This window comes from Hyperolius riggenbachi, chromosome 5 (genome assembly GCF_040937935.1).
Source record: "Hyperolius riggenbachi isolate aHypRig1 chromosome 5, aHypRig1.pri, whole genome shotgun sequence".
Lineage (NCBI taxonomy): Eukaryota > Metazoa > Chordata > Amphibia > Anura > Hyperoliidae > Hyperolius > Hyperolius riggenbachi.
In genome coordinates, this window is record NC_090650.1 from 1,180,317 (window position 1) to 1,195,185 (window position 14,869).

Below are 14,869 nucleotides of genomic sequence, written 5' to 3' on the forward strand. Positions count from 1 at the left end.
TCCAAAAACCAACACACGACGTTTCGGCCTGCGGCCTTTATCAAGTGTTACGGGGGGAGGTGTCTGGGTTGTTTGTCATAGGCGGGGGAGGGGTATGGATTGCTTGGCATAGGCTGGGGAGGGGTCTGGGTTGCTTGTCATAGGCTGAGGAGGGGTCTGGGTTGCTTGGCATAGGCTTGGGAGGTGACTGGGTTGCTTGGCATAGGCTTGGGAGGTGTCTGGGTCGTTTGTCATAGGGAGGGGAGGGGTCTAGATTGCTTGGCATAGGCTGAGGAGGGTCTGGGTTTCTTGTCATAGGCTGGGGAGGGGTCTGGGTTGCTTGGCATAGGCTTGGGAGGTGACTGGGTTGCTTGGCATAGGCTTGGGAGGTGTCTGGGTCGTTTGTCACAGTTGGAGGAGAGATCTGGGTTGTTTGTCATAGGTGGGGGAGGGGTCTGGATTGCTTCGCATAGGCAGGGTGAGTGTCCACAGTTTCTCTTTACTTGGCATAGGCGGGGGAAGGGAGGGGTAACAGGGTCCTCAGTTACTGTTTACTTGTCATAGGCAGGCGAGGGGTCTGGTTTGCTTGGCATAGGCTGAGGAGGTGTCTGGGTTGTTTTCCATAGGCAGGGGAGGGGTTTGAGTTGCTTGGTATAGGCGGGGGAGGGGTCTGGGTTGCTTGGCATAGGCTTGGGACGTGTCTGTGTTGTTTGCCATAGACAGGGGAGGGGTTTGAGTTGCTTGGTATAGGCGGGGGAGGGATCTGGTTTGCTTTGCATAGGTGGGATGTGGTAACATAGTTTCTCTTTACTTGGCATAGGCAGGGGAGCGGAGGGGTAACAGGGTCCTCAGTTACTCTTTATTTGTCATAGGCAGGGGAGGGGTCTGGGTTGCTTGGCATAGGCTGAGGAGGGATCTAGGTTGCTTGGCATAGGCTTGGAAGGTGTCTGGGTTATGTGTCATAGGTGGGGGAGGGGTCTGGGTTGCTTGGCATAGGCTTGGAAGGTGTCTGGGTTGTGTGCCATAGGTGGGGGAGGGGTCTGGGTTGCTTGGTATAGGCAGGGGAGCTGTAACAGAGTCCACAGTTCCTCTTTATTGCTCACTGCTAAATCTTTATAATTAAACACATCAGACATTTCCATTTCATTCATTGTGTTTGGTTATTTTTTTCAGGACATGAAGACGCCATGAATGATTTTGGGATATATGAGTTTGTAGCGGTGCCAGACTCATCACTTCCGCACAGGGTGCGTCCATATTACATCTGCTTATTTATGTTTTATCTGCTGCTCTTTACATACGTCATTCTTATGTTATTATCATCCCTTTATCTTTATACCTTTAATTTGTACAGCACTAGATATTATCTTATACTTTGTGACTCAAACTGGTCTTTGTGGACCAGACATTAGGGGGGAGAGGGTATGGGGACCAGACGACAGAGCGGAGGAGGGGGGGATGGGTACCAGATGACAGAGCCGGAGTGGGGGAAGAGGGGTTGGGAACCAGAGGACAGAGTAAGGGGTATGGGGACAAGACAACAGAGCGGAGGCGGGGGGGGGGGGGCAGGATGGGGAGCAAGATGAAAGAATGGGGGGGTGGGGAGTATGGGGACCAGATGACAGAGCGGGGTGGGGACCAGATGACAGTGCGGGGGAGGGTATGGGGACAAGACAACAGAGCGGAAGCTGGGAGGGAGGATGGGGACCAAGAAGACAGAGCAGGGGGGGGTATGGGAACCAGATGAAAGAGCAGGGGGGGGTATGGGAACCAGATGACAGAGCGGGGGGGGGGGGGTATGGGAACCAGATGACAGAGCGGGGGGTATGGGAACCAGATGACAGAGCGGGGGGGTATGGGAACCAGATGGGGACAAGCCAATAGAGCGGAGGGGGGGGATGGGTTGGGAACCAGACTATGGATGCATTTGCTTTGCGACCCCTTCATAACTCTCCTGTACTCACTATAGGTCCCAGGACTGGCATCTAACATCCTACACATACAAGATGGCAGCTGCACGATCTATGAGGTCATACAACACGTTCCAGAGACACAGCAGGATGACTCACATTCGTAAGTGAAACTTCTGCCTGAATGAAACTTCTGCCATGTCAGTATGATTTGCAGCCAATCAGAAATCACCTTGTACAGCTCAGAATTGGCAGCCTGATGATTCCTGATTGGCTGTTTGAAGTTATTCCTGAAGTACTGCAGGTCTGAGGCGGGTCTGCCTATGAAATAGCCTACCCGTCGAATCTGCCTACACGGGCACCATGTGGAGGATCCGAGGCTGGGGGGTTCCACTAGTATTTGCAGCTGGTGGAGATCAGGGAATCCTGTACTAAAAATAGGAAGAAAGTCCTGAGTCTAAAGAACACGGAAGCTGTTTTCTCTTTCCCATTACTCCTCATTATGTGTGATAAAAAAGACGCTGTTCCTTTAAATAGGCTCCCTACCTGCCATCTGCCACCTCCAGGATCTCTCTGTAAAATATTTATTTCTGGCTGCCGATAACAATGATCCAATCATCAGGGCTGTGTGCTGAGCAAACATCTCCCAGCTTCATGCTGAAGAGTCAACAAAGAGGCCTCCTCCTCTATAATCAGACATAAGGTCCCATCAATTCACACCACACCCGTCACAAATCCTCACTCATGTCCTATAATAATCTACAGCCAGTACTGAGAACTCTATCCTCCTTCATGAGAATCCATCAATTCCCACCAAACCCACCACAAATCCTCACTCATGTCCTATAATAATCTACAGCCAGTACTGAGAACTCTATCCTCCTTCATGAGAATCCATCAATTCCCACCAAACCCACCACAAATCCTCACTCATGTCCTATAATAATCTACAACCAGTACTGAGAACTCTATCCTCCTTCATGAGAATCCATCAATTCCCACCAAACCCACCACAAATCCTCCCTCATGTCCTATAATAACCTACAGCCAATACTGAGAACTCTATCCTCCTTCATGAGAATCCATCAATTCCCACCAAACCCACCACAAATCCTCAATCGTGTCCTATAACATACAGCCAACACTGAGAACTCTATCCTTTATCAATTCCCACCAAACCCACCACAAATCCTCCCTCATGTCCTATAATAACCTACAGCCGACACTGAGAACTCTATCCTCTATCAATGCCCACCAAACCCACCACAAATCCTCCCTCATGTCCTATAATAACCTACAGCCAATACTGAGAACGCTATCCTCCTTCATGAGAATCCATCAATTCCCACCAAACCCACCACAAATCCTCCCTCATGTCCTATAATAACCTACAGCCAATACTGAGAACTCTATCCTCCTTCATGAGAATCCATCAATTCCCACCAAACCCACCACAAATCCTCAATCGTGTCCTATAACATACAGCCAACACTGAGAACTCTATCCTTTATCAATTCCCACCAAACCCACCACAAATCCTCCCTCATGTCCTATAATAACCTACAGCCGACACTGAGAACTCTATCCTCTATCAATGCCCACCAAACCCACCACAAATCCTCCCTCATGTCCTATAATAACCTACAGCCAATACTGAGAACGCTATCCTCCTTCATGAGAATCCATCAATTCCCACCAAACCCACTACAAATCCTCACTCATGTCCTATAATAACCTACAGCCAATACTGAGAACTCTATCCTCTTTCATGAGAATCCATCAATTCCCACCAAACCCACCACAAATCCTCACTCATGTCCTATAATAACCTACAGCCAATACTGAGAACTCTATCCTCTATCAATGCCCACCAAACCCACCACAAATCCTCAACAACGTCCTATAATAACCTTGTGAGAAAACGCGGAAAAGCCTGAAGAACGAGGCGGCTGATTCCGCGTCCAAAGCGGCGGTTTGCACGCATGGACACGCGTCTGGTAGTATGGTGGAATGCGGAAAAGCCGCCGCATGTCCTGACAGCAAAGCGGCTGCTTGCATGCGGCGGCGTGTGCTTGGTGTGGCTGGGTCTGTTAGTGCACCTAGGCAGATGGAGAGCTATGCACGCGCGGGCCTGAATGCAGGACCTTTATACCAGCAGGGGAAGTGTCAGCTGATCAGGAAGGTCAGCTGACTCCTGTAGGACTCATGATTGGCTGAATGGTTTGGGCGGGGCAGCAGAGTCCAGCAACTATATATTCTGCTGCTTAGTCAGTTGCTGGTTGTCTGCCATTGCTAACACTTGCGTGAAGGCACTCAGACCTTAGCTAGACCCGACACGACAGTGTGCCAGAACCGGCTGGAGCTGGGAATCCACACTGAGTCAGATTCTTGATAGCTTAAAGTACTAATTGAATGGTCTTATTTGTTAGACTAGTTCCAGGGTGTTGTGAATACGGACCTCACACCCAAGACTAGGGAACTGTATTATCATTTATGTTATGCTCCAGACTAGTTCCAGGGTGTTGTGAATACGGACCTCACACCCAAGACTAGGGAACTGTATTATCATTTATGTCATGCTCCAGACTAGTTCCAGGGTGTTGTGAATACGGACCTCACACCCAAGACTAGGGAACTGTATTATCATTTATGTTATACTCCAGACTAGTTCCAGGGTGTTGTGAATACGGACCTCACACCCAGACTAGGTTGTGTTATTACTGTGTTACGTTAACCCAGTTCAGGGCAAGGCCTTACATATTAGCAGCAGGGCTTCCTGCGTCCCAGCCTTGGTCCCTCGCTCAGGGGTCCACAGGCTACAGGAATATCACCCACCGCTCAGGGGTGAATTCCTTGGGAGTATAGGCCGCCAGCTCCTCTGGTGGTCTTTACTCAGAGTTGTTACTGTTACACCAAACACTTACACTCTCCCTGGTGTCTAGAGGTTAGACATATCTGATTATTGACGATTCCGCAGATCCTCAATAATCGGGTATATCTGTATTCTTGGGGATACTGCGGATCGCCAAGGATCAGATTCTCTCTCTGGTTGCTGACACCGATCGTTACAAACCTACAGCCAATACTGAGAACTCTATCCTCCTTCATGAGAATCCATCAATTCCCACCAAACCCACCACAAATCCTCACTCATGTCCTATAATAACCTACAGCCAACACTGAGAACTCTATCCTCTATCAATTCCCACCAAACCCACCACAAATCCTCAATCGTGTCCTATAACTTACAGCCAACACTGAGAACTTTATTCTCCTTCATGAGAATCCATCAATTCCCACCAAATCCACCACAAATTCTCATCCATGTCCTATAATAATCTACAGCCAGTACTGAGAACTCTATTCTCCTTCATGAAGTCCATCAATTCACACTAAACCCATCACAAATGCTCACTCGTGTCCTATACTAACCTACAGCCAATCCTGAGAACTCTATCCTCTATCAATTCCCACCAAACCCACCACAATTCCTCATCCATGTTTTATAATAACTTACAGCCAATACTGAGAACTCTACCTTACTTTATGTGAATCCATCAATTCCCACCAAACCCGTCACAAATCCTCACTCATGTCCTATACTAACCTACAGCCAATACTGAGAACTCTATCCTTCTTCATGAAGTCCATCAATTCACACCAAACCCATCACAAATCATCATCCATGTCCTATAATAACTTACATCCAATACTGAGAACTCTATCCTCCTTCATGAGAATCCATAATTTCCCACCAAACCCGTCACAAATCCTCACTCATGTCCTATACTAACCTACAGCCAATACTGAGAACTCTATCCTCCTTCATGAGAATCCATAATTTCCCACCAAACCCACCACAAATCCTCACTCATGTCCTATACTAACCTACAGCCAATACTGAGAACTCTATCCTTCTTCTTGGGAATCCATGAATTCCCACCAAACCCACCACAAATCCTCCCTCATGCAGGGGCGCCTCTGGCCATTTTGTCACTCCAAGCAAGGAAACCTGTGGCGCCACACCCCCCCCCCCCCCCCTCCATAAAAATATTTGCAATGCGGCAGATTCTCACCAGAAAAAAATCATATTACAGTAGTGATTCAGTGCAATACTGCGAGCCGCCGATCTACCGCCACTATACCACTGTGTCCAATTGTAAAAATGTACTTCTTGATTGTACTTTTGGTACATTTTTGCCATGGATTGATTGAAATTCTGATCGATGTGGTGGTTGATAATCGCCATATTCGATCATTTTGAAAGAATCTGTCTGTAAAAATGAATGCATGTATTGACAGCTATAGGCTAGGGTTACTAATAATAAGATTGGGTGATTCAATTGTAAGGGTAAGATTGGGGGGGGGGGGGGGGCAAAGTAGAGAGTAACAAGGAACATTTATAATTACTTTTCTCCTGGCAGACTAAGGGGGGAAGGGGGGAAACAAAGGTGAATGAGGGAGAGAGGAGGAGTGGAGAGAGACTGAGAATAGCCTGACATGGAGCAGAGAGCTTATCTGTATTGCAGCCACATAAAACAGAGGCGACTTGCCTGAAATGTGACTCCTGTCCTGCCTGCCTCTCACACAAGTCAGAAAGCAGCCCTCCTGGAGTCTAGGGACTGTCGAAAACTTTTCAACCTGTGTAATACCTTATCTAGCTGACCACATGCAGTCTTTACAATGATGAGAAAGCAGACAGAGTTTTTTTCTAAAGACACTGTAGGAGGCAAGCCTCTCTTCTGCATCATGCTATGTACATTTACCAGCTTGCCATCAAATTGTACATTTATTTCCCTCAACCAGCCTAGTTCTTCACGTTGCCTTATATATTGTACCAGCAGCCTGGGGGAAAATCTCCCTCCTTCCTCCTGGCTAGTCCGTTCTGGAATGCACACAAACACCATCCTACTCTCTTCTTTTCAAGTCATAAGGAGGGGCGGGCAGGACAGGAGTCACACAGACACACTCTAGATCTCGAGATAACACTAACATTAGGGAATGCCATACATAGTGTTGTAGACAAAAGGTTTGTAGATTCCCTATTTGAGGCTGAGCAGCAAAGGCTTTCATTAGAACTTTTTATCTCCGTTCCCTAAGTTTTCAGTCTCTCAAAGCACCTGCCATAAATCTGGTGCTCTAGGCAATTAGCTGGTCAGCTGGTCTCTAGAAGCGCCTCTGCCCTCATGTCCTATAATAACCTACATCAAATACTGAGAACTCTATCCTTCTTCATGAAGTCCATCAATTCACACCAAACCCGTCACAAATCATCATCCATGTCCTATAATAACTTACAGCCAATACTGAGAACTCTATCCTCCTTCATGAGAATCCATAATGTCCCACCAAACCCGTCACAAATCCTCACTCATGTCCTATAATAACCTACAGCCAGGGGTGTAGCAATAGGGGGTGCAGAGGTAGTGACCACATTGGGGCCCTTGGGCCACAGGGGCCCTGCCTCATCTGCAGCATTAGCTCTCTATTGGTCCTGTGCTCATAATAATCAATTCTATAGATACTTTGAACAGTGGTAATCGTTAACAAACTGTTCCCCATCCCCTTCTTGCACCTCTGACACTGTAGTTGGCATTGGCAGGGATTGCTATGTATAGAGTGCTTGGGGGGTAATCAGTAACAAGCTGTTCCCCATCCCCTTCTTGCACCTCTGACACTGTAGTTGGCATTGGCAGGTTTTGGTGCACCGTATCAATTGTTATCTATAGCATGCTTGGGGGCCCCAATGTAAAACTTGCATCAGGGCCCACAGCTCCTTAGCTACGCCACTGCCTACAGCCAATACTGATAACTATTTTCCTTCATGAGAATCCATCAATTCCCACCAAACCCACCACAAATCCTCACTCATGTTCTATAATAACCTACAACCAATCCTGATAACGCTATCCTCTTTCATGAAGTCCATCAATTCCCACCAAAACCACCACAAATCCTCACTCATGTCCTATAATAACCTACAGCCAATACTGAGACCTCTATCCTCCTTTTTTTTAATCCATCAATTCCCACCAAACCACCACAAATCCTCACTCATGTCCTATAATAACCTACAGCCAATACTGAGACCTCTATCCTCCTTTTTTTTAATCCATCAATTCCCACCAAACCACCACACAAATCCTCACTCATGTCCTATAATAACCTACAACCAATCCTGATAACTCTATCCTCTATCAATTCCCACCAAACTCACAACAAATCCTCAACAACGTCCTATAATACACTACAGCCAATACTGAGAACTCTATCCTCCTTCATGAGAATCCATCAATTCCCACCAAACCTTCCACAAATCCTCACTCATGTCCTATACTAACCTACAGCCAATACTGAGAACTCTATCCTCCTTCATGAGAATCCATCAATTCCCACCAAACCTTCCACAAATCCTCGACCATCCGACCTAATAAGAGACAAGTGTCCCTGTGTACACTGTCTCTGTGTCCCTGGGTCCATGCTTTTTGTTACTGCACATGTGCGCAGCACGGACCATTTGGACAGGCGGACAGGGCCAGTCAGCCGGGAGCGTGTGTGTGCGTGCGGCGGGTGCCCGAGTGCATGTGCGGCGGGTGCGCACGCATGCAGCGGTAATACACTAGAGCCCATTTTTAAACGGGCTAAAGTGGCTAGTGTCCTATAATAACCTACAGCTAATACTGAGAACTCTGTCCTCTATCCTGATTTGTAGCTATGCCCCTGAGTGCCAGCCCTGCACTGCTACCTGAGGGGTGGAGTCCTGGTCACTGTGGGCGACAGTCATCGCACATGTGTACAAGGCAAAGACCTTGATCACTGACATCAAGAAAAAACATTCAGCCAATATCAGTCGGGTACACAACACAAGGGGCTTGATTCAGAAGAGTGCTAACTGATAGCATGGCCGTTTTCACGCAAATGTTCCAGTTTTGCGCACAAACTAAACTTTTTAGCGCAAAATCGATATCGTTTGCGCACGAAAATCGCGTTTGTGTGTGAAACCATTATCGTTTCCCGCAAAAATTCACGATCGCACAAAAATGCGATAATTTGCGCGAAACCAGCCGTGCGATCAGTTAGCACTCTTTTCTGAATAAAGCCCAAGGACTGCGTCCCACCAATCCCAACACTCCAGTGATGGCTGGGGGCGGATCCTTATAAAATATCACATGAATCCTCCTGTCATGATAGCAGCTAGTTATGATGTTAAGGATAATACAGGAACATATTTTTTTCATTTTTCTGTCTACTGTGGACTACCTCAGATGTGTATGTATGTTAAGAGGCCAGTTGGGCAGCTGGCTTTTGAAGGTATTGTCACCTGGCTCAAGGAAGCTTGGATTGTCTGTATGTCAATAACAACTACATTTGCATCTGAACGTGAACGATTGTGAATAGGAGCAGGAACTGCTAATTGGCTAACTAGCCTCTGGCCAGGAAATGGCTTATTATGCCAAGAGCAGTCAAGTCCCCACCTTTGATCTGCTGTGAAATGCTGTCTCAGATGTGTCACCTAGACTGGCTGCAGACCACACCAGCCTGAACCAGGAATTTACATATGACAGCCTGCTGGAAGTGGTTTTGAAATCTTTGCAAACGTTAAAAGCTGAGACAGGAAAGCTTTGAAGTTGCATATAACAGAAAGGATATGACGCGTGTTATGTAGGAAATTGGATTATTCCTGGATATGGACATTTGAGTGGCCCCGGGTCACGCAATGGACTATATAAGTGGCCTAGGATAGTCACAATTGGTAGCTCTTTGGAGATAGCAAGCACTAGGGCTATCCTGGTCTGACTAGAAGCTGCGTTCTTCCGCAAACATTGTTTAGACCTTCAAGTTGGTAAAGTTTTGATTCCTGTTTTATTTTTATGCAAATATCCTTGTGTGTATCCTTGTAACTTTTATTTTGTAACTTTTTACTGTGTTTTTGTAAATCTCTTGTATATATTTTCTGCATTGTTCCACTTTTTTCTTGGAATATTAAATTGTTATTTAATAAGTTGGACTTCTGCTGTACTAAGCTAACACTCATAACCTAGAAGGAGAGACTGCAGTGTAGCTTGCATTACAAGTCAGTGCCTGATTGTGCCGTGCTACTGTACGATTGTACTATGTGTGTGGGTGTGTGGCGTTCCCGTAATCGGCCTAAAGCGCAAAGCTGTCCCGAATACGAAAACGCGGATTGCGTGCCGATCACTCAACAGCAGAGTGGAAGTGTCTAGCAACAGCTAGTGGTGGCAGTGAGAAGTGTTCTGGGGGTTACAGCCTTGTGTTAGCTGAAATAAAGCTGCTTCCCCTCTCGATCTGGTCAAACCTGCAGTCGGGAACCGTATCTGCAGGCGTGCCGCGGGGCCGGTTCCTGACACCTCCCACATTGTGAATGGGGAGAGATATTAAAGCGCAAGAATATTTGTCTAATATCAATGTTTAAAATATATACAAATGATTTCCAGATATTTTTATTTGGAGATGATCTTGTAGTCCAGCATTTCCCAACCCAGTCCTCAAAGCCCACCAAAAACCGGAAACTCCAAACATGCACAGAGAGATCACAAGTGTCTCTGTGGATTTCCAGAAAACATGCACTGCTGCTGGCCCAGAGGACTGGGTTATTAGACCCACTGCAATCTGGATTTCGGCCTGCCCACTCAACCGAAACAGCTCTCACCAAAGTCATCAATGAAGTTGCCTTAGCTAAAGCTCAAGGTAAATACTCCATTCTCCTCCTCCTTGACCTTTCAGCAGCTTTTGACACAGTAGATCATCCCCTACTCCTCCAGTCCCTCCAGTCCATGGGCATTCACGACTTCACCATTCACGACCTCTTTCAATGAGTCCTCATCAACCCCTAACCAACTCTAGGTGGGAGTCCCTCAAGGCTCGGTCCTTGGCCCCCTACTGTTCTCCCTATACACATCCTCCATTGGCAAGGTTATCTCCTCCATGGGTTTTAACTATCATCTGTATGCAGATGACATCCAGATTTACCTCCACACCCCTGACATATCCACCACTACCATGGACAGGGTCTCCTCCTGCCTATCTGCCATCTCCTCCTGGATGTCCGCTAGGTTCCTGAAACTAAATCTAGACAAAACGTAATTTATGATCTTCCCACCCCGGTCATCCCTGAATCTCCCAGATGTGCATGTCACTGTTAACCACACTACCATTCTCCCTACCTCTCAAGCCTGCTGTCTGGGTGTCACCCTGGACTCCGCACTCTCCTTCACTCCCCACATCCATAACCTCACAAAATCCTGCAACTTCCACCTCCATAACATCTGCAAGATCTGCCCTTTCCTGACCTCTGCCACCACCAAACTCCTCATCCATACCCTCATAATTTCCCGCCTCGACTACTGCAATGCCCTTCTGTCTGGTCTCCCTATGACCCGAATAGCCCCACTGCAGTCCATCATGAATGCGGCAGCCAGAATTATCCACCGCTCCCATCGCCCCACCAGAAAATAGAGGGGGCAATTTTGTCTAGAGGTAATGAGAGGGAGAGGTTGTAGTAGACAGCTTGGTTGGGACAGGACATGTTTTGGATGGAGGATTAGAGGGCACTGGAGGGGACATTGGGGTTGAGGTTGCGGAAATCTCTCTGCCAAGGGTTAGGGGGAGGGTGTGAAGGGCAAGATGTGGAGAGAGAAAACTTAAGTAAGTTATGGTCAGGGGGGAAGGGGTGTCCAGGTCAGTGATTGAGGTGGACTTGGAGAAGACAAGTGCATGGCCAGCAATGTGAGTGGGGCCAGTGGAGTGTTGGGAGAAGCCAAAGGAGTTGGTGAAGGAAACACTGTTTTAGTCCATGTGTTCTAATTGTGTTTTTTTTTTTGCAGATGATGGTGCCAACATGTGATGTGCAGCAGTGCAATATTTTGTGTCTTTTGTGTGAAAAAAGCCACTAGTGAAATACCTCAGTCTGTTTCCAGGAATGACCTCCAGTGTATGTGTGAGATGGGAAGAGACCTCCTCCGCTGCTGTCCCCTCATGAGATGGGAAGAGGCCTCCACTGATGTCCCCTCGCGAGATGGGCAGAGACCTCCTCCACCGCTGTCCCCTCATGAGATGGGAAGAGGCCCCCACCGCTCTCCCCTCGCAAGATGGGAAGAGACCTCCTCCACCGCTGTCCCCTCTGGAGATGGGAAGAGGCCTCCTCCGCTGTCCCCTCGGGAGATGGGAAGAGACCTCCTCCACCGCTGTCCCCTCATGAGATGGAAAGAGGCCTCCTCCACCACTGTCCCCCCATGAGATGGGAAGAGGCCTCCTCCACTGCTGTCCCCTCGGGAGATGGGAAGAGACCTTCTCCACTGCTGTCCCCTCATGAGATGGGAAGAGGCCTCCTCCACTGCTGTCCTGTAGCAAGATGGGAAGAGGTCTCCTCCGCTGTCTCCTCGCGAGATGGGAAGAGACCTCCTCCACTGCTGTCCCCTCATGAGATAGGAAGAGGCCTCCTCCACCGCTGTCTCCTCGCAAGATGGGAAGAGGTCTCCTCCGCTGTCCCCTCGCTATGTGACTGATCCCAGCTCTTCTGTAATATAACAGCATTGTCTTTATTATTGACTTTATCATTTGTTGTCGGAGGAATGTATTTCCACAACCAGCAGGAGATGAAAGCAGACGGTTTGTGCCAGATGACCTCAGATTGTACCAATCACAGCTCAGCTTATGCAAGAATCAAAATATGAAAAATAAATGTTACATCCTATGTTCCATTTCAGATAATCATCTGTGAGTGTGGATAAAAAATAAAGATACCACTGCAAGAATAATGCATTTCTCAGGTTTTTACTTCTGTAGGTGCATAAGTATCTAATATTCATCCTACTTTTCAAATAAAAATCTTGTTGTTTAAAGCATACCATTGAAAATCCACAGGTTCTAATAATCTAGTCATACCCAGAGTCCACCTGGAAACTTTTGGTCCCAGAGCCTTCACTCATGCTGCTCCTACATTATGGAACGCCTTACCTTAGCAGATCAGGACAGCTCCATCCCTGGACGTGTTTAAATCCAGACAGAAAACCCACCTGTTCAGTTTGGCATTTACAGAAATATAATTTTGTTGTGTTAATACTTCATCCTACTACCAATTATTGAATCCGAGAGACAGAGCCAGATTAATGCCAAATGGGGCCCTAAGCAAAATAGCAGATTTGGGCCCCCCTCCCTCAAGCCACCTCATGTTCTCCTCTGTTCCCCCGTGCCACCTCTTGTCCCCATGTCCCCTCTGTGCATTCCCTTGTGCACCTCTGTTTCCCCTGTGCCACCTCTTGTGCCTCTCTGTTCCACTTCTGCCACTCTGTTCACCTCATGTCCCCTCTGTACCACCTTGTAGCCCCTGTTTCACACCACCACAACACACACACAGACACTGCCTGACACACCACAACACACACAGACACTCCCTGTCCCACCACAACACACACAAACACTGCCTGTCCCACCACAACACACACACACTGCCTGTCCCACCACAACACACACAGACACTGCCTGCAACACCACAACACACACAGACACTGCCTGTCACACCACAACACACACAGACACTGCCTGTCACACCACAACACACACAGACACTGCCTGTCACACCACAACACACACAGACACTGCCTGTCCCACCGCAACACACACAGACACTGCCTGTCCCACCGCAACACACACAGACACTGCCTGTCCCACCACAACACACACAGACACTGCCTGTCCCACCACAACACACACAGACACTGCCTGTCCCACCACAACACACACAGACACTGCCTGTCCCACCACAACACACACAGACACTGCCTGTCACACCACAACACACACAGACACTGCCTGTCACACCACAACACACACAGACACTGCCTGTCCCACCGCAACACACACAGACACTGCCTGTCCCACCGCAACACACACAGACACTGCCTGTCCCACCACAACACACACAGACACTGCCTGTCCCACCACAACACACACAGACACTGCCTGCAACACCACAACACACACAGACACTGCCTGTCACACCACAACACACACAGACACTGCCTGTCACACCACAACACACACAGACACTGCCTGTCCCACCGCAACACACACACAGTCACTGCCTGTCCCACCACAACACACACAGACACTGCCTGTCACACCACAACACACACAGACACTGCCTGTCCCACCGCAACACACACACAGTCACTGCCTGTCCCACCACAACACACACAGACACTGCCTGTCCCACCACAACACACACAGACACTGCCTGTCATACCACAACACACACAGACACTGCCTGTCATACCACAACACACACAAGCACTGCCTGTCATACCACAACACACAGAGACACTGCCTGTCACACCACAACACACATAGACACTGCCTGTCACACCGCAACACACACAGACACTGCCTGTCCCACCGCAACACACACAGACACTGCCTGTCCCACCACAACACACACACAGACACTGCCTGTCATACCACAACACACACACAGTCACTGCCTGTCCCACCACAACACACACAGACCCTGCCTGTCACACCACAACACACACAGACCCTGCCCGTCCTACCACAACACACACAGACACTGCCTGTCACACCACAACACACACAGACACTGCCTGTCCCACCACAACACACACAGACACTGCCTGCCACACCACAACACACACAGACACTGCCTGTCCCACCACAACACACACACACTGCCTGTCCCACCGCAACACACACAGACCCTGCCTGTCCCACCGCAACACACAGAGACACTGCCTGTCCCACCACAACACACACAGACCCTGCCTGTCACACCACAACACACACAGACACTGCCTGTCACACCGCAACACACACACACAGTCACTGCCTGTCCCACCACAACACACACAGACCCTGCCTGTCACACCACAACACACACAGACACTGCCTGTCCCACCACAACACACACAGACACTGCCTGTCACACCACAACACACACAGACACT

At 48.4% G+C, this 14,869-nt stretch overlaps 1 protein-coding gene across 2 annotated transcripts in view; it reads left to right on the top strand.

Moving 5' to 3' along the window:
• Positions 1–12,657, top strand: part of HEPACAM2 (HEPACAM family member 2) — a 229,170-nt gene extending 216,513 nt beyond the window's left edge. For both annotated transcript variants that reach the window (XM_068238468.1, XM_068238469.1), the window contains exons 8-10: positions 1,153–1,226; positions 1,949–2,052; positions 11,735–12,657. In XM_068238468.1, coding sequence (XP_068094569.1) covers positions 1,153–1,226; positions 1,949–2,052; positions 11,735–11,738 — 182 coding nt within the window. In that variant the 3' untranslated portion in view covers positions 11,739–12,657. The remainder of the gene's footprint in view (positions 1–1,152; positions 1,227–1,948; positions 2,053–11,734) is intronic.
• The last annotated feature ends 2,212 nt before the right edge of the window (positions 12,658–14,869 follow it).